Here is a 20,812-nt window from a genome sequence, read left to right on the forward strand (position 1 = left end):
AGATATAATAGGCATCAGGTTAAAAATAAATAAAGGAAGTTGGTTCCTACCAAAAAAAGGTATTAGACAAATAGAATTAGTTGTGACAGGATTCTGTGAAAACCAATAGCTTAACAAGAATGATTTCACAAAAAATACGCAATTGAAGTTAAGTAAAACCATAAATATCTCAGTTTTCAACTGCCTGAGCTAAAAACAGATAGGGACTGGGAGACCAGTAGAGTAGTAGAGTTGTGTTTGCCATGTTCCTACTCTGCCCTGGGCATTTGCTAATGGGCCTCTGTTTCTTCCTCCTTTATAGATTACATGCAGAGTTCACATTACAGTTAGTTATGTACCAAAATTTCCCATATGTGGAAATCAAAGGTTAGGTGATCTGGAGTGCAAGAGATGAGCTTTAAGCAAAGAAAGCTTTTGTTGTGAACATAAATATCTTCCTTCCTGTTGCAGTCAAGGTACTGGGCTACATATACTTATGATCTACCCCAGATCATTCTCATTCATGCCCAAATTCATGCTCTTACGTGTGAATAGAAATAGAAGTTATTGTAATCCTGCAAAACTGTTGCATGAAGACAGACAAGAGATGCACTATTCAGTTTATTATTGAGTAGGTTAAGGTATGATTTATTAATAGTGAAAGAGTACAACTATGAGGAAAAGTAATCACAGAGCAATCAAGCAGGTCAGCAAGATGTGTGATTTTAAGTTAAAGGTACTCAAATTTACACTAGGAGTAAAGTACAAGTTTTTCACTATATTGTTAATCATCTTTTGGAAGAAACTACTTTGTCTGACATTAAATTTTCCAGTAGTGGAAAACTTTTTTCAGTCAAGACTGGACTGAGTATATCTTAGCATCAGCTACTACAACAAGACTAAGAAAAAGATCAAAAATAAATCCAATGGTAGCCAGAAAGTTAAACCATGTGACAACAATGGATTCGTTTGAGCCCATAATATGGATTTAGTGTTTATTAAATCAGGGAGGAATCCAGCTGCACAGAAATTAGGAGGGTTGAGGTACAATGGAACTGCAATAGAAGCTGGAGTGCACAAACAATGCCAGCTGGTCCTCATGAGGAAGTTACAACTTAGTGCACGTAAAAAATCGAACTACTGTCTCAACCTCCCAGATGCCTTTGAATTCCAAAGAAGCTTTGGCTCACATCCAGATCTGAACTGTGCCAAGCAAGTTCATCTCCTCTAAACGACACCTCTGAAACTGTCTAGGACTTGAGGGCAACACTCTCCAGAATCTGTTAATCTGTGCACAACATTTTGAAATACAGAACATATAGAAGATGAGTAATGTTTGCTGAAGTGAAACAAATAGATCTAGCAAACACGTTGACATTTTGCAGCATATCTTTAAAATGTAAACTGAAACAGTAAGACAAATACATTGTAAAAAAGTATTTAAATTTATCAAGCACTTCAACAGATACCATAAAAGGTAGCAGAGAATCACAAGTGAGAAAACACTTATAAAACCAATGTGAGAAAAATACTTGACAAAGTTTCACATTGGTAAATTATAACAAATTTGATTCTGATAATCAAAGAAGTACATGTGGATGGCACTTCATAGCTAATATTTAATTACATTTCTTGTAACTACAGATATCCACAGAATTTTTCCACAGCAAACTGTTTAAACATAAAGTTATTTTTTAGCATCTATAACATATACTGTACTGAAGAAAGATTCCTACAATTTTAGTGTCTTATTTTAGTTTTGTTATAGTTTTGATTCCAGAAGAAAAAGAAACTTGTGATTAGCTTTAAGAACATATTTTTATCTACTTTGGAGACATGTCCTACAGAATAAAATACTGTAATAATTCCTCAAATACTTTCCTAAAGAAATAAGTTTGTCCACATATCAAGGTTCATGCGATCTTTTCTAGTGAAGGTCTGAAAAATATGACAGCAAAGCACACAGGACATTCTGTAGCTTAGAAGAAGCAACACCCTTTTGTAAAGTTTCTGATCTTTTCATACAGCTCAGACTTAGAGATTTACTTTGTTTTGAATTACATTGTTAAACTATGATGTCTCTTCTTTTGAGAAGTGCTTTTCCTATAGGAAAACTACATTTGCACATAATATAGTAATTCATGTTTCACTTATCTTACATGCAGAATGCTTGGCACTAGATATTTAATGTGGCCCAAATTTTACAAAATAATAATACAAATTTATTTTTCCTATACTAACTACAGAACAGTATATGAAATGTGCATACATTCATTTACTTTTTCAGTTTCAAAGCTGATGGTGAAAACACAAAACCTATTTTTAAAATAAAACCACAATAAAATCTTTGTCATATGTTCGAAAGCATCAGTTCTATGAAGTAAGATGCTACAGTTTCAAAAAATATTTTTTCTTTCTTGAAGTTATCATTTCGGCAGGTCTTCCAATACTTACAAATTTTAACATGTGTAGAAATAGTTACTCCTCCACTTAGTCGACATAAAATCTGCATCATATTGATACAGCATGTGAAATCTGGTAGGCTAGACAGAAAACTCTACAGGCAATAATCATTTTAAGGCTTCACATAAAGCACAAATTTAGTTTGAAGTTTGACTCTCTTCGTGTGCATTGGTATAACACACATACCCACAAACTGAATGAAAATAGAACTTTATTACTGCTAGACTATAAGTAAAATGTCTTTTGTGAAACGTGTGTAATGTCTCCGTTCTGATACTCAGAGCTCAGCTGAGAATTACAGAACAGAGAGCTATATAAAATTAAAATAGAATGAGTGGCAAAGCTTCTGTTTCTCTTGCTTTTATTTTTGAAGTGTTTAATTGAGCACTATTATAATACTATTATGCACATATTAATCTACTTAAAAAATCTAATGTATGAATACAAAGGCAGCTGTATTAAATAACAATTGCCCACACATTTGATATCTGTGAGTACAATCTCGCTTTCTGTACTGGAAGGAGGATTAGGAAAAGACCTGTATGTGATCTTACCCAGAAAATTTCTCCTTTACAGGACAGGGAGTGGAGCTTGTCTTTCCTTAATTTAAAAGGATATTTCAGAAATGGTGAAAGTTACAGAGGTTTCACACAAAATTTGTTATCTTTTCATTCTTAAAAAAGGTTTTCTGAAGACAGCCCCTCACTGTCACGTGTATATTCTGAATTCTGTGTGCCCATCTATTTAACTTCACACCCAGACATCATGAAATACATTTGAACTGAATGCAGACACCCTGCCAAGCAACTCAGATCTGCATATGAGAGCTTGTGTCCAGTTAATCCACTTTTTTTGCCATTTCCGGTGCTTGGTAGTCAGTTCAGTATTAGAAACATCCTGATATGGTGATGTTTCCCCAACTGACTGAATTTATCAGTCAGCTCATGCGAGTGCTCAGCAAAATGCAAGCTTATGCAAGATGTATGAACATTTGCCTGCATCCAGGTCCCCTTTTCACTTGCGTGCATCAGGCCTTCAGAAATTTTTCCATAGGATCTCAAGGAATGCTGGGCTTTGCTCTGGGAGTATTCATAGAATCACAAAATCACAGAATGGCCTGTGTTGAAAAGGATCATAATCATCACTTAGTTTCAACCCCACTGCTATGTGCAGAGTCGCCAACCACGAGACCAGGCGGCCCAGAGGTGTCCCTTCTGATACCTTCTGGCAAAAATGCATTCCAGAACAGCATGCCTCCAACACACTGCTCAAAGATCTCAAGTTCTGGTTTCTCCACAACAAAAGCAGTGGTACAAAAGCGCACTAAGATATATATATATAATTAAAAAAATAATAATAATAAAGTGTACAAGATTAACATTTCAACATCACTTACCCCATCCACTGTAAAACCTTTTCAATTTTGAAAATGTTAATTCAGTTCAGTAAGACTAAAGAAAGATATAGAAGTTTCTCTGGAGTAACCTCTGGATCATTAAAGTTTTTGCAGATGTTTTACCAGCAGCTGGACACACCAGCTCTTCAGAGAGCTGAGACTGTAAGGAGCTGTACAGGAGACTCATGGAGTATCTAACCCAACCGTTTTCATCTGGTACAGTCCAAGTTACACGATGCATTGATCCTTGCTTTCTGTTCAAACCCTCCAACATTCGCATTATAGGAGTACAAATAATAAAAGTACTAACAAGGCTATAATGAAACGGATTCCAAAAGTGTTGCCCAATTCATAGGAAAATGTTTGTACACTCATGGAAAAATAATATTATTATAAAGAAGTTGCAGTGCATTTCAGTTCCTTGAGGCAAAAAAATTAATAAAAATGAAATATATGAAACATTTGACTCAGAAGCATTTCTGTAAATATACCTATTCAAAAGTTCATTTCTGTATCAATACATTCAACTTATATGTGGATTTAGATGAATATGCTTGAATATAACCAGAAAAGGAACTCATAGAACAAAACCATGATTAAAGTGGACTTCCAGCCCAAACTGCCTCTCTTACAAAACAAGAAAGGAAAACAAGTAGTAAAGTATAAAACAGAATTCTTAATTTAAAACTTTCCAACATTTTGATTTTATATTGAACTTGACTCAAATCTCAGATCATTGTGATTTATTGCTGGAAATTTAAAATAAATTTTGATAAAGCTTAATGGAAGACCGAGAACTTCAGTATATTATGTATGATATGCTTCAGCAAGGCAATTTTTATATGTTAGTGAACCTCCAAACACTCCATTTTGTTCTGGTTTAAGTACAAGTTCCAATTTTTCATTTTAGTTTATAAAACATACAAGCTGCAACTTGTTAGAGATGAGTTATGGACAAGTATAACTCAGTTGTGGAATAATTCCCTTCCCCACTTCCTGAATCTTCTAGAGTTCTTGGGCTATAGCCTGGCAGTGTGTAAACCATAACGGTTAGTATTATAGCTAAAGCCAGTGGAAAATAACAAGCATCACAAAAGCACACAATCCAAAATGTTTATGTTGGACTACAAGTAATAGTGCACAGAAGTTGTGTGATTTTAGTTGCGGATTAATTCTTTCACCTTGCTTCTGTGTCACAGTGGCAGAAGCAGCACACGTTAGTACTCAGGTTCAGTGAGTTAATTTGTTATGACCTTTTATGAAATTGAAAAAGAAAAAGAAAAGTGACTTTTGAAACAAAAGAACAAATCTATTATTACTTTTTTCTGAGTGAACTAGAAGGTTTTGTTAAACAGTGAAATTCCTTCTTTGAAAACTCTGCCTGGACATATACCCACTCTGTTAGCTTTCCTTTCTGGCACTTAGCGATTGGATTTGGTTACAGAGAGGAAGAGTCAGTGAAGTACATGTGCAAATATATATACTGTTTTAATAGAAAAGTAAAAAGAGTATACTGTGGGCAACACACCCACAATCCCATTATTATATCTAGATCAGATTGCTGCAGTATATATTAATGTGAGATTTAATCTAACAGATCAATCAGAAACTACTGCTATTGCAAAATGTCATTATTCATGAGAATGTGTAAACACTGAACTCATTCTGAGTTTTAGCTCTGGCTTTGGTTTTAGCTACCACACACCATCTGCAGTAGCTTTGGTAGCCATACCAGAGTTCAGACTTCAGTTTGATTTTGAAGTAACCATAACTAAGCAGTAAGTCTTAGACTGTCTCCAAATCAAACCATAGGCTTCCAATGACATTCCAGCATGAAAAAACTCAGCTTCAACAACCATCCAGAATTTCCTCTACCTGACGTAACAGCTCATTTCAGCATATATTCATTGCATGACTTCATCTTCCATCATTCTCTATAAGAGAAGCAACCTTCCTTGGTCCTCATACCAGCAGTACACTGTCTTCAACTTCCACTGTCACAAACCCAGATGCAGTCCATATTCAAATGATTTACCTCAGCATTAATAATGAAAGGACCTTGTTTGTGCAAAGTAACAGGTCACACATTTCCTCAGGCCAAACCTTAAGAAGGTTACTCACTCATTTGTTTGTTCCCACTGACTGGAAAAGGGGAATCACAACCCCCATTTTCAAAAAGGGAAAAAAAGATTGACAGAACTACAGGCCAGCCAGTCTCACCTCTGTGCCTGGCAAAATCATGGAGCAGATCTTCCTGAAGATGATACTAAGGCAAATGAAAAATTGGGGGTTGGTGGTAATCAGTGTGGCTTTACCAGGGGCAAGTCATGCTTGACAAACTTGGTGACCTTTTATGAGAGTTTTAGCATCAGTGGATGAAAGAAGAGCAACTGATGACATCTACCTGGACTTGTGCAAAGTGTTTGACACTGTCCTGAATGACATCCTGGTTGGATTGGAGAAAAATGGATTTGGGAAATGAACAACTCACTGGATAAGGTATTGGCTGATGGTCACACTTGGAGGCTTGCAGTCAGCAGATCAATGTCCAAGCAGAGGCCTGTGACAGGTGGCATTCCCTAGAGATCAGTGCTGGGACTGGTGTTATTTAACATCTCTCTAGGTGATATCAAGTGACCCTTAGCAAGTCTGCAGACAACACCAAGCTGAGTGGTGCGGTTGACACGCTAAAGAGAAGGGATGCCATCCAGAAGGACCTGGACAGGCCTGAGGGGGCAGGCCCATGCCACCCTCATGAAGTTCAACAGGGTCAAGTAAAAGGTCCTGCAATGGGATCAAGGCAATACCAAGCACAGATACGGGTTAGGTGAAGAACAGCTTGAGAGCAGCCCCAAGGAGAAGGATTTAGAAGTGTCAGTTGATGAAAGATTCAACATCAGCTGGCAATGTGCCTTTGCAACCCAGAAGGACAACTGTATCCTGGGTTGCATCAAGAGAAGTGTGACCAGCAGTTCTAGGGAGGTGATTCTGCCCCTCTATTCTGCTCTCATGAGATCCCACATACTGGGTCTAGTTCTGGTACCCCCAACACAAGAAGGACATGGAACTGCTGAAGCGGGTCCAAAGAGGAATGAAAATGATCAGAGGGGTGGAGCATCTCCCACACAGGGACAGGCTGAGAGAGCTGAGGCTACTCAGCCTAAAGAAGGGAAGGCTCTGAGGACTCATTATAGTGTCTCTCCAGTACCTGAAGGGGGAAGCCTACAGGAAAGCTGGGGAGGAACTTTTTATAGGGGTGTGTAATGACAGAATGAGGTTTTAAACTGGAAGCGGGAAAATTTAGACTGAATGTCAGGAATAAATTCTTTACTGTGAGGGTGATGAGACACTGGAACAGGCTGCTTAGTGAGGTTCTGAATGCTCCCTCCCTGGAAGCATTCAAGGTCAGGCTGGATGGGACTTTGAGCAACCTGGTCTAGAGGGAGGTGTCATTGACTACAGCAAGGGAGTTGGAACCAGATGATCTTAAAGGTACTTTCCAACCCAAACTATTCTACGATTCTTCCTTGTTTTTCATTGAATTTTCCTTTTTTCTTTTTTTTTTCCTTTTTTTTTTTTTTCTTTTCTTTTTTTATTTCTGTCTTGTCTCTCAACAAATCATCTAGGAAACAAATAGGAATGGGGGATCCTTAGGACAGTAATTAAACTCTGTTTTACAGAAATTCATTGGAGTTGGTGTTTATGGTCAAAAATCAACTGGCAGTTATATATTTTATGTGTCTCTTGTGATTAGGAATGATTGTACAGTATTTTGAGGAGAGAGCTATGCAAGTTCTTTAGAGCTGCCAATTATAATAATAATAATATGAGAGTTCTCCATTTGCCAATATTTCCTACCCAGTAAATTTATCATAAAAATTCTTTTTCATGACCAGCACTGGCTGAATTGTTAAAAAATACAGATCTTAACTACAAAATATAGCTTTTCTATGTTTTTATCCCACCATTTTTTTCAGCATTCATTCATTTGTTTATCTTTTAAAACAGAAATTTAAAAGAAAATCTCAGCTAATACCAGAAGATGGGAACAGGAGATGTTCACATGTAGTGCAGAAGTGAGGGATATAAAAAGATTACTTGCCAAAGCTGACAGGTTAGCCAAATATGTGCCTAGAAACACTAGCAGGTGACACATGATTATGTCTCATGTGTTTGGTATTTTCTGAAGAATATCAGTCTACCACTTAGCCAAACTACTACAAAATTATTTTTGCATCTTGACCCTAAAGTACAGTTGAATAATCTCCAACAAATACTTTTGTAAGGGCAGATGAAAGTTTTAGTGTTAGGTACTCTGTTAATAAGGTCACCTAAATTATTTGCAAACTTGAGAGTTCTTAAAAAATGTGCTATGCACTTATAAAATTATTTTATGTGAAAATATATTTATCTTCATATACCTAACACATATAACACATATCTTCATATACAATAATTTAGTAGCTAAAATATACTCAAATGCAAGCCTTGCTAATGTGATAGCACAAAGAAATAACATATTTTTCCACAGAATGTGGAAAAAAAATCACATGCCACATATTTCCTTTACAGATATTTTGTTGCTATTAGATTCTAATATTTGCTTCTGTTATCCATCTAGGACTGGATTCCAAGACTACAGATAAATTCATCTAACAATATTGCATGCAAAATAATATCTGAGTTAGTTACATATCTACTCAAGTTCCTAACTTCTGTGTTAATCTTCAGGCTATCCAGTTATAGTTGTACACTTCTACCCAGCAGTAAATCTTCTTGTGAAAATGGAAGCCAAATTAAAAAAGACAGTTACTTCCTCAAAAATGGTATTTGCAGTTCTATGGGCAGTTTGATATTCAGGGATATCTGGGAACACTCAAGTTCAGACTTTTTCTACTGCTAACAGAAAATATTTAAGCAATATTGCAATATGTAAAATAACTAGATGAGCAATTAATGTTTTAAAGGACACACTGCAACATTAATGCCATTTTTTTCTTTTCTTACAAAATTCAAAGTAACTTTTAATTACTTTCCCTTCAAATGAATCAGTATTGGAAGACCATTTTATTCCTTATGCTAATATGTTTGGGTCTATTTTGAGGATCAGTATTTGAAAATAAAATTACTTTTCTGCTACTCCCAAAATATAACCAATTTCTTAATCCATGCATTTTTTTTTGAAGCTGATCTGAAATTTTATAATGAGTACAGTGCAATGGATTAAGTATATGGAACATTTCCAGTATCACTGTAATTTAAGAAAGCTATATTTCTCAGATTTGCGGTTAAAAATACTATGCCTGTCCTCTATTTCACACAGAATATGAAAAGAAACTATAAGCCACACCAGTGTTTAACCAAGTGCCATAAATTCATAATTGATTCTTTTGAAAGAGTTGCTGTATACATGACCTGTTAAACTTCAGGAGGGCTGAGATTACTACATAGCACTCTTCAGCCAGTCTTTCATTTGCACAAGAAAATAATTGGTTATTTTGAAAGGCTGAATGTTTTCTGCCACAAAATTTTATAAGAAAGTTTCAGATAACTAAAACCTCAGACCTCAAATACGAGAAGTCTCCGATTATAGACAAACTGTGATTGACTACCAATGTATAGTAGAGGGGCATGTATGCCATTGTTTTGGCTTCTCCTTTCCGCCTAAGCAGAGAAATGTCACACTGCAAACCCCACAGAGTGCAAAAGAACTCCCAAACACACATGCTTCTTCCATTTAAGACTGTTTTGGATATTCTGTGTTTAATGTTCTGAAACAGGCCTGTTTCAGTAATAGGTTGAACTTTTCTTGTCCACACTTCTTCCTTTCATTTTCTGCACATTCATATGCTCCAACCATCTAAATTTCAATCTCCAGATGTCTCTCTGCCTTTTCCTTGGGAAGAAAACCCTCTCACACTTTTTATTAACAATATCTGTATCAACATTTCTTTCCAAACTCTTCATCTTAGCTCCTGTCAGAGTCTCCCTGCGTATTTTCATTATTTCACCTGCATTTCTAACAAGTACATTTCTTCCCCAAGAATGCTAGTACCCCCCATGTACAAAATTCTCAGCCAAGGAACCATTGTGCCTTCTTGCAAGCTCCATTTTTGTAACTGATAAGTTTGAGTTCCCTAAGAAACAAAAATAAATTCTTCTACTAGATACATGACAGTCTTCCATCTTAGCTCTGCTCACACTGCAAAGAGGGATAATAGGCTGCAGCTCTATCCCAACCAGTACTCACTTCAACACCTGCATTATAAGAACTTGCCCCATAGCTTAGATTTCTTTGATATTCATTTCTTCAGTCTATTTCCTAGGAGAAAAAAACAGGACTTTTAGATGAATCTTTAGGTGAATTTTATTTTATTTTATTTTATTTTTTTGATAGATCAGTTTTTGCTTTAGTTTGGTTTGTTGTTTTTTTTTTCCCAGTGAACAGCCTCAGCTCTGTTGAAAAGAAGATAAAGCACTGGTACCCCTTGATCCCCATTTCTAGCAAAAAAAGTTGGTGCAAAATATGGCCCCTTCACTCTATTCCTTCATTTTTATTATTATTTTTCTTTCACACTTAAAATGTAGGCCTTCCTCCAGAAATCTAATAAGGCAGAAACATTATTTTTACAGATAATGTAAAATCAGAACTAAGATGTAACAGTAGTATTCACTTGGTTGAAATATTAACAATTCTTCATTCCAGATATACCCAGTCTAGTCCCAAAAGATTCCTAACACAGTGCTGTCACCAAGCTCACTGATTTCCCTTTATTACCCATTCTAAAGCCAATGGGGAGACATGGCAACAAGACACATGCTCTATCTTCTGTTTCACAGCTCTGGGAAGCTTGAAGGTAGGACGAGAAGCCAGACCACAGAAGCAGCTGCTTCCCAGTGGAGCAATTCCAACATGGTTGCTCTTTCACAGAGAAGGGCAAAAAGTCAGAAGGGAAATTCCCCTGTATTAGAATTTTTGTCCTTGTCATTGTCTGCAAATACAATTCACATGACCCAGCGTTTGCTTTATACAGGATGCAACTGTCTTTTTAAGATGGTAATCTAACAGAGCCATAAAAACCAGGTATTTTTCAGGTTTTATGGAACTTTTGTGTTTGTAAATTAATGTTATAGTGTATTGCTGAACTATAAACTGTGTTTACTACAGCAGATATCCAAAAATTGTTGCATCAAGAATGACTGTATTTTCTAACATCTATTATTTATTTGATTTGATTTTTAAAACGTGCAAACAATGTATTCAGTTTTTCACAACACAAGCCGTCCAAAATTTATGCTTCTATATAAATATGTTTGTAGATACTCAAATATTGCAGTCATAAATTTATTTTCTCTTATGTTGCATGTGTCATGAACACTTGCCTACAAGAACAACAAGAATGCCAAAAAATCTTCCAAGTCTGGCCAGAAGTGCAGTATTTATACTTGAATTAAAATTAATTCCATGTGCAGGCTAAAGTAGCACTCCATCAATAAAGCATTTCAACCACTGTCTGTGGTATGGCACAGAGGCATCCCTTTTCGGCTTTATCTGACACTAGGGATTTCTTGCTTTACATAGCTAAAAATTGACAGAGAACTATTTTAAGTATATCTTCAAGTACTTTGTTTAATTTATAACTAGTTTAAATAGCTATTGGAAGACTTGGTGCACATTAAAACATGAACAAGTATACATTGAATCCTGAAAACAAAGTCTTTCCATATGATGGAATTCTGTATTAAAAATACATCTTACCAGGTACTCACTACATGATATCCATTCTAATTCTAGTTCTAAGCCATTAAGTAATTTTGCTTGTTGACATCTAGAATAAAATACACTTATTTCTAAAATGGAAAAGCATGACAAAATTTATTTTCCTATCTGCCCTTCTCATACTTCACTCAAAATGATTTCCAGCAAGTGTAAATAAGCTTCAGTACTGAATCACGTCCAGTGCTAAAATCCAAACACATCTATATGAAGGATCTAAAGAGGAGAAGGATTTGTGAACTACAACATCGGGACCCATTTATGTAAAGAGGGAGGTTCATAGATATGCCAATGAAAAGATTTCTGGGAGTCCATCAACAGTAACGAATTTCAAGTATTCTCTACAGGGGGGATCAATCTGAGGTTATTACTAAAAAGTCACATGGTTATTTCTCTCTGTTCTCAGAAAGGTACAAAGAGGTGGTCCATAAAACAGAAGCAAGCTATCAGTCGGCTGAGAGATTTTAAAACCACATCTTGGACTGAAATAACATGCAAATTAAAAAACAAACAAACAAACAACAACAACAAACTGCATCATAGAAGCTGTATGTGTAGTGAGTGGGTTCAGCGTTAGGGATAGCTGAACAAGTTACTTGCTGGATGTTATGCAGGATTAAAATTGCGCAGACTTACTTTAGCGTAGCTAAAATGACAAGAATATAGAGGTTAATTCTAGGAAGGATGAAGCATAAAGAATTTAGAGACTTGTATTATCCATCCGTTTCCATGCCTCTTGTTATGTATAATAGCACAAGTCCCACAGACATGAAATGAGAAAAAACACTGAGAGTGCATGAAAGTACTTTTCTCCAATGCTGAAAGGACTGGAAGAAGACCAATCTGTGCTTACTCCTCATTAGTAATTTTGTTGTACGTACAAATACAACAGTACAATCATACAATCATTTTTGTCTGTCAGATGCATACATTCTGTAGCTGTACTAAAAAAAAAAATAAAAAAATAGACCAACCAGCAGCTTTATTAGTAACTTGCATTACTCAAATTCCTGTACAAACTTGTGAAGGATTTTTCCTGAGGGAAAAATATGACTAGTTTTAGAATTTTCCAGAAGAGTTGAAGGGATTTGTTTTGTTTTGTTTTCAGACATACACAGAAGTCTAAGAATCTTTACTTGTAGACTCCAAAAGATTTTCAACAACTCTGCATAAAAAGTCTTTTTTGTTTTAGAGGCTCTGTTTATCATATATTTTCTTGCTCACTAACAGCAACTATCCAGACACAAGACCATGTTATAACTACTTCAGTCATGCGTTAATCATAGTTGATGAAAGACTTTAGGCAAGTATTCAGTTATAATAAAAACTCCTGAAAGTTATTATCCACATAAAGAAATACCTTGGAAAGTTTCAAAAAGCAAAATAGAAACCTAATAATTAATAAAGAAATTATACCATCTTAAGTTTTAAATAACACTGAACAGATGGCTTGATCTAAGGGTCTACATAAGCCAAAAACAGCAGATAAAAATGCAAGAGAATAAGGGTGGGTGATAGGAAAGCAAACAGCTCAAGTCTTTAAACATTTAAACATGTGACATGGCAGGGCTACTGTAAAATAAAAATAAAATAAAATAAAAATAAAAATAAAACAAAATAAAATAAAATAAAATAAATAAAAGATACAAAAAATACAAAGAATGAGAAGCTGATATGGTGTACTCAGATGCTGAAAAGAAAAACAGAAAGTGGCATTTTTTATTATTTTTTTCAATCTCTTAACTTACCCTTAAATATTTTGCAAGTTTCTGAATTCCCCAGTATTCTGATGGCAAATCAGTGCTTCCTTCCTGGTGATGTACAGGCTGTTCTTCATCTTCATCAGTCTCTGAGGAACTTTCACTAACTTCTTCAAACATTTCTGATGTTTTACTAAAAATGAATGAAGAACATCACACACTTTAGTTAGCTATAAAGTATTATGAACAAGCATATTTTAAATAGATATAACAATCCTGCCTCATAATAGCATTGGAAACATGTAATTATCACTACCAAACACTAACCATGGTGACAAATACTGTAAATACAGGAAATATTAATTAAAATGTTGAAGAAAAGACAAGTGAGCCATACCATTTCAAAGCTGACTCTATTTTGACAGATTCAGAAGAAATAATAGAGACTTTCTTTTTTTTTTTCCCAGACACAGTATCCCTTTTTCGTTGTTCTTTTTCTCTTGCAGCTTTGTCACTAAAATGTAAGAAAAAATGTTTGAATACATATTATATCAGTACATATAAGTTTATGAACCTGCACAATATATTTTGTTAAAAAGAAAACATGCTGTATCGTAAATGACTGATTTTAATTTATAAAAACGGTGGAATATTATAAAATTTATATTACCCTAACATGTATGTAATACAAAATGAAAGAAGTATATGCAGCCTGACCACCATCCACCTGTCCTCGGATAACATCTGCAACCATGACCAATAGCAGCTTTCTAGGTAATAGTGTGAGAACAACAGAGGAATATTTTTTTTCCAGAATATTCCTCATAAAATTATTGTTCAGGGAAATCTTAAGTGTCCTCACATAAACAGCTTTGGATTATTTTTTTTCCCATGAATTTCTCTGTTTGCTTTTTTTATCTCAAGTTTAGCATTCTGTGGCAAATAATAATAATAATAAAAGTAAAATATCTTTAGAGCTTAGATGTGTTTTTTGGGAAAAAAATAGGTCCCTTTGTTCTGAACTTTCAATCTCACTGAGACTCGCTTCACTTGATGTTTTTGTATTAGAACAGACATCTTCTTCAGTCATTACTTATGTTTTCAAATCCCTTGTTTTCCTCCAGGCATCTTTTCTCCAGGTAGAGGAGTCCTAGTCTGTTTAGCTGTTCTTGATATTGAACTGTTCCACTGTTTCAACTATGGGCTCAATATTATGTAACCTCCTTTCCTTGTATTCCAAGAAGAGGCCCAAGGCCCAACTGAGCAAAACTTCTGGTGCTTTTTAGGTTCCTAACTTACAATGTAGTGAAAATGAAATGCACTTTTTTGCCTGGGTTGGTCATACTAAAATAGTATGAACTCTAATTGCTAGCGCAAGTTAGGGAGAGCTACGGAAAATTCAATTATAAAGATAACTACTTACTTGTGGGCAGAAGAATGCCCAATATTCTTCCACTTCATAGATGGTTCTAATATCTTCTTGTCAGTTGATCTGCTTTTTTCAGCAGAACTTTTCTTTTTCTCATGTTCATTCTTTTCTGTGTAATCATCAAGGTTTGGGGATTGGTCAGTGACCATAGCAACTGCTTCTACAAGCTGATCATTTGTCTCATCTGTTGGTTCTTTAAAAAATGCAAATTCCTTACAAAAGGAGACATGGTTTGTCAGTCATACTTCCAAATGAACAATGGACATTACAACAATAACTTACCAGCAAAATTTGAGGTGAAGGGCTTAAAAATGTATTTACTAAGTGTAGAATTAAATTATAGGCATTAAAAGAGATTATCTTTAAGAGAATAAAATGTTTGATTAATCTGGAAAGTAACTGTATGCATACTAAAGGTTTTGAAATAAATGAAATAATTGGATTTGGAATTTCTTGAATAGACTTGGATATTGAGTGCATTTCAACTCCTAGCATGTTAAATAATTTGCAATACAAACACTTTTATAGAACTTAGTGCCCAAAGATTTGGTCATCCTACTCTTTATGGACTATTTATATTAAAAAATATTTCATTGCATAAAGCATTTACAAAAACATTCCATTAAAAAAAAACAAAAAAACAAAAAAACCATAAAACTGAAAATAACTGAAAATAGGCTGTAACAAACTGTTACTCTTTGTTTCCAAGTAATTTAATTTGATATAGATTAGAATTAATGTAAATGCTTTCCATTTCAATTTTTTTTTCATTTTCTGTCTCTCAAAAGACAATGGTGAACAAGTCACATGCCAAAACAGAGCTGAGTGGCACCTACCACTCCTTCAGCTGTCAATGTCTGGTACCATGGCTGATCAAAAATATCCAGAACAGCAAAGACTCTTGTCAACTGCTATTTTATATTGGAACATATTCAATTTTTACAGGAAAGAGAACATATGATCGCTACTTATTATTATTGCAGCTGTCACTACCAGATAGGCAAAGACATTCTTTTTTGTATCTGATTCAAGGCAGTTTTAAGGAGACTGTCACAGTATGGTCTGTCTTCGATTAGCCTCTGATGAGAATCGGCTGTTTCTGGCTTGCTAACTCAACTGTCTAATCGTAAATTAACTCTTGTTAATTCTCTCATTCTAAAAAAATAATCTAAACAAGACAAGTTAACATGATCATCAGGGAACTGGTGCTGGAGCTAGACCAGTTAAACATAGTTTTGAAAGTATATTTCCTACAGCAGTGCATACTAACACAGACTTGTAAACGTTAACAAACAAGGCTAAGAAGATATTATACAAGGTAATTGGTTCTGCAATATATGTGTACAAAACGAGCTTTTTGAAACACTCTTCTCAGAAAACAAATCAAAACTATTTCCAGTTGTACTTTATTTTATACAGGCAATCTTGAAAAAAGTTTTTCTGTCCCTTTTATAGTTCTAGAACAGAGATGATTTTCCTTTAAACACAGATGTAGTGCTGCTCTACAGAAATAACTTATTTATATTCTAATTTTAGAATGCAGAGTGTACTAAAATAGCTCATCAGCAAGGCAACTGGATACGATATTCCAGGACTATCAAAGTGGCATAGCTGACACTCTTCAGTGTAAACTTCTTTACAGTATCAGGGAATACAGAATCAATGATTTATATGACAACTAAAGGAATATAAAAAAAAATATATTTGTTTAGTCTTATTTAACATTTAAACATTTAACTTTTAAACACAGCTACAGAATATTAGCATCACTGTTGCCATTTGAAATTAGAATTGTGAAAAACAGTAAAATATCCCCTTATTCTACATTTCATGGCCATTACATGAAGCCAAATCACTTTGAAAACACATTGAAACAGTAACTATCTAAAACATTTATATCCTGGCCCATTTATGAAATGTAAGCCAATATGTTGATATAAAATTAAAGACATATTTTCATACAGGATAAGTAAAATCCACTTTAGAACTTTTGCACTCACCGCCCTTTTGAACAAAACAACTTGGAAATTTAATTACATTACCATTACTGTAAGCTACTGTACCTATGTGTACAATTTAAGATGCACTGTTCTTTCAGACCTGTCACATTTTCTTGTCTAAAAAAACATCAGTATCAGTCCTAAACCTCCCCAAACTGATACCTATGCATCTGAAAATTTCTCTGTTAATGTATTCTTCCTCAAAATAATTAAAATTGCATACCAATGACCATAATAAAATTTTGACAGGTTTTAGCCTGTAGGGAATTTTACCACAAAGCTATTAATCTGTTATAAGCACAATAGGAGTCTGAAAAAAATGTGGGTTTTTTGTGTTTTGTTGTTGTTGTTGTTGTTTTGTTTTGTTTTTTATAGCAGGAACGATGGAACAACAAAAATTATAGTGGCACATCTGATTCTGTTTTAACAAACAAAACATGATGCTCCTTGCTCTAATTTAGAGCTTCAAATAAATGTCAAATACATTTTTGAATGACTGAAACAACAACTTTGTAAGCTGGACACATAACTCTTAGCTCTGAAATTTAAATCAGGTAGTTCTTGTAAAAAAACAATTGGTCTACAAAAAAAATGAAGATAAAAATTCAAGTGGTTTTGATCATGGGAAAATATTGCCATAAAAAGTTGACCTTTTCTGTAACGATATAATATTTTCCTACTCTGACATTTCCAGTGCTCCATAAGGAATAACACCAGAAGACAAGTAGAATTTTTTATGCAAAATTAGAAGCTGACCTCACATGCTGGATCAACCTTCATGATACTCTATGATAGGACTACAAATGAAATAGAGTAGTATCCACTTTCAAGCAAAGAAAACAAAAAACCCACATCCACAACTCTAAAATGTAAGCAATTTTATTAACATTAAGTACTAATACTACAGATCAAGTGCCTTGTTTGAGGTAATTGTTCTATCATTGCTCATGTTGTGCTTCCTATTTACCTGCGAGATTTTTTCTTCTCTTTATTTCTTTTTATTTGTTTCTTTTGTGATTGGGCTGGGTCGTGCTAAAATATGCTATGATTATGACCAGCTGAAGCAGTATCAGTTGCATAAGGCTTGCAGATACACTAGCTTCCAATGGAGGTTTATGCTGCATTCAGGCTGATTCCAGAGGGAAGATGCGTTTGTGAGGTTTCAGTGAAGCCATGCTACAAAGGAACAGGCTGTGTAGTTGTACACAAGAAGTACAAGCTTTCTCCACAAGTAAGAGAGTCCCAGGCAACTCCATGCCTTTTAAACAGACACTAAGACTTCCTTTTAAGTACAAAATTCATGGTTTTATGATAGAATTGTTATTTTCAAATAAACAAAACTATGAATAATTGTACCTTTCAGAAGCCTGGAACACATACATATGTTTTATTCAAGACTACATATCAATAATTATTGCTTATTAAGATTTGTATCTTCCACTTCACTACATTGGAGCTAACTCACTCTGAAACTCAAACTGATCTTACAAAAGGTTTAGACATGCCATAAAATAAAAGTCTGTGATGTCAGTACTTCCTAAGCTCACAACTACCTGAATGTAAGCTGGCAGCTATTGCACTTAGAGTTGCATTACAATTATCAGGACTGTAAGCTGGTTAGAATAACAGGGAGTCTGAATTCAAGGCATGATTAGAGTAAGGATGAAACTTACTCCTCCCGTGAGAGAGAATAACGCCATTTTACACCATGACTTAATTATTCACAAAAAAGAATGTATTTAATTGAGATATGAGAAAGCACAAACTAAAATAACATAGGCATCTCAGACTTCAAAATTCTGCATTTAATCAAAGATTTAACATTCAGGTCTATAATGTAATTTTTATCAATGCACATTTGTACAAATTAGAAATACACCTAGAATCAGTATATACATACCTGCTTAGCCATATTTTCCACAAATTTAGGTGATCTTTCTCTTAAAAATGTGACTATATCTTTATACATATCACTTTTTCTTTCATAGTCAATTTCACCTTTATCCTTAGTTTCACCCTTCAAGAAAGAATAAATTTAAGTTATTAGTAGTATTGCTAAATTTAATCTGTATCATAAAACACTGCCAAAGAGTACACAGGTCATACACCGTAAAGAATTAGGTGCAGAAGCTTCACACTTCACATAGTTCATCAGACTTCAGTAACAGGCAGTGAAGATTTATGGATCACTTCTATGGTTCCCAACAGATAATTAAGGTGTTATATGCAGTTCTGCAAGTTAAAGTTCATTGTACTACACACTGTTCAACTGAAAGGGATTTAGGACTCATAGCAAAACAAACAGACAAACAAACAAAAAACTGAATGTGAGCTATTTTTTTAACTCTTAAGAAAAACAGTTTGTAAAGTTATACTTGATGGACATCATTTTCTCTTCAAAATATTGGTCATTGATTAAACTGCATGAAGGACTACACAAAATCTATCTGCAAAGAGCTAACTGGAATGAAAAACAGATAAAAAGAGATAAAGAATTTCTAGAACAGTTCCACTGAAAGAGAAAGAACTGCTTATATCTTATAAGAATACAAAAGCAAGCTATTCATATAACTGCCAATATAAAGCATCATCAATATTAGCCATACAGTAACATCATAGCCTAGATCAGGAGCAACGAGGACCTAGAGATGTACCTAGTCCATAGACCTTTTGATAGGAGTACTGTGAAGAATTCCAGGCACATGCAAAGACTAAACAAGCTCTGCTATCAAAAACTTAAAGAAAAAGCACTCTAAATGTATGGGAAAATTAGTATATTATTCCTTCCTACTACTAGCATTACTATTTCTTCTCCATCACTATAAGTAAACTAACTGTTCAGGTCTTACAGCTTAAATACCGTTACCTCAACCAGAATGGACTGTTTACTATAGCACATACAAATATGTGTTACTCCGTGGTATTCCTTATTAGCACTTACTCCATTTAAAAACACTCCTGCTGTGCTGCAAGTGATACACAAAGGATCTGTGTCATGTGGTTTGATGATTAAGTAACAAATTTCCCCGTGCACTTGTCTCCAAGGAGGAGCTCTGCATCCATTAGAGAATATGTAATCTGTAACCAAAAAGCATTAGGGATTTTATCCAATTTAGAATTATATTTCCATAGTTATGCCAGGAGATTAATAAAATACACATGCAAATCAAGCTCCCAGAACAATATGCTACACTTAAATATTCACACTCTGTTGGGAATCAGTCATATAAAAGTCTGTGCACCATGGCCTAACCCAACAAAGAGCTGTGACTATGCCTAGCATGTTTCATGTTCAAGGACTCAGTTTATTACCTCTACTTCAAATGAAGACATATGATGAGATATTTCTCTAAGCAAAGGCTAAAGTAGCACATTCCATATCTGAAAATACATTTTCTTTTACTTCCAATCTTTAAAGTGGAAAAAAATAAATAAATTTATTAATGAAATTATTTTAACTCTTTCCACATAACAGACAAGTACTTTAATAAGTGTATGTGTAAATATTAGATATGATAAAATTTGGACCTGATGTATATTCCAGTGATTCCAGTACTGTATCCTCTCCTTCCCCAGAGAAACTCTTGAGAAGATTCACTTCATTATTCACAGCAGCTGGATTTAGTCTTACGTCTCTGCAATTAATAGAAAACAGTCTCAAATCTATTCATCGAAAGGATGTGCATTGAGATACTAAAATGGAATACAATAGGATTTTTTTCTTTTACACTGAGTTTTAGTAGTAGCAACTGAGATCTGGGGATGGGTCACTTACCACTGATTTTCTTTGTTTTATCTGTTAGTTCAAAGACATTTAATTCACAGCTAAGAAGTTCTTGTAACTATGAAACAGACTCATTGTGTTTTCATGAAGAAATAATCAGTTCCTTAAAATGTTTAACTGTTACTTTGTTATTTGTTCAAATTACTTCAATTTGCTATGAAATGCAAAACATATGCAATAAAAAACCTAAACACTTGTAGGCACACACTCACATACCCACACTTAAAGCAAAACCTTTAGGGAAAAGAATTTTTCAGTACCTTAGCAGACAGTGAAAGTTATCT

The 20,812-nt window shown here is 34.5% G+C and overlaps 1 protein-coding gene across 2 annotated transcripts in view; it reads right to left on the bottom strand.

The window, feature by feature from the left end:
- Positions 1-20,812, bottom strand: part of ODAD2 (outer dynein arm docking complex subunit 2) — a 70,213-nt gene that overhangs the window by 45,616 nt on the left and 3,785 nt on the right. For both annotated transcript variants that reach the window (XM_032443056.2, XM_015853222.3), the window contains exons 5-10: positions 20,273-20,379; positions 19,686-19,822; positions 18,645-18,761; positions 14,739-14,956; positions 13,713-13,829; positions 13,364-13,508 (exon numbers count right to left, since the gene is read on the bottom strand). In XM_032443056.2, coding sequence (XP_032298947.2) covers positions 13,364-13,508; positions 13,713-13,829; positions 14,739-14,956; positions 18,645-18,761; positions 19,686-19,822; positions 20,273-20,379 — 841 coding nt within the window. The remainder of the gene's footprint in view (positions 1-13,363; positions 13,509-13,712; positions 13,830-14,738; positions 14,957-18,644; positions 18,762-19,685; positions 19,823-20,272; positions 20,380-20,812) is intronic.

Source organism: Coturnix japonica, chromosome 2, assembly GCF_054131305.1.
Source record: "Coturnix japonica strain WE chromosome 2, WE-NBRP24, whole genome shotgun sequence".
Lineage (NCBI taxonomy): Eukaryota > Metazoa > Chordata > Aves > Galliformes > Phasianidae > Coturnix > Coturnix japonica.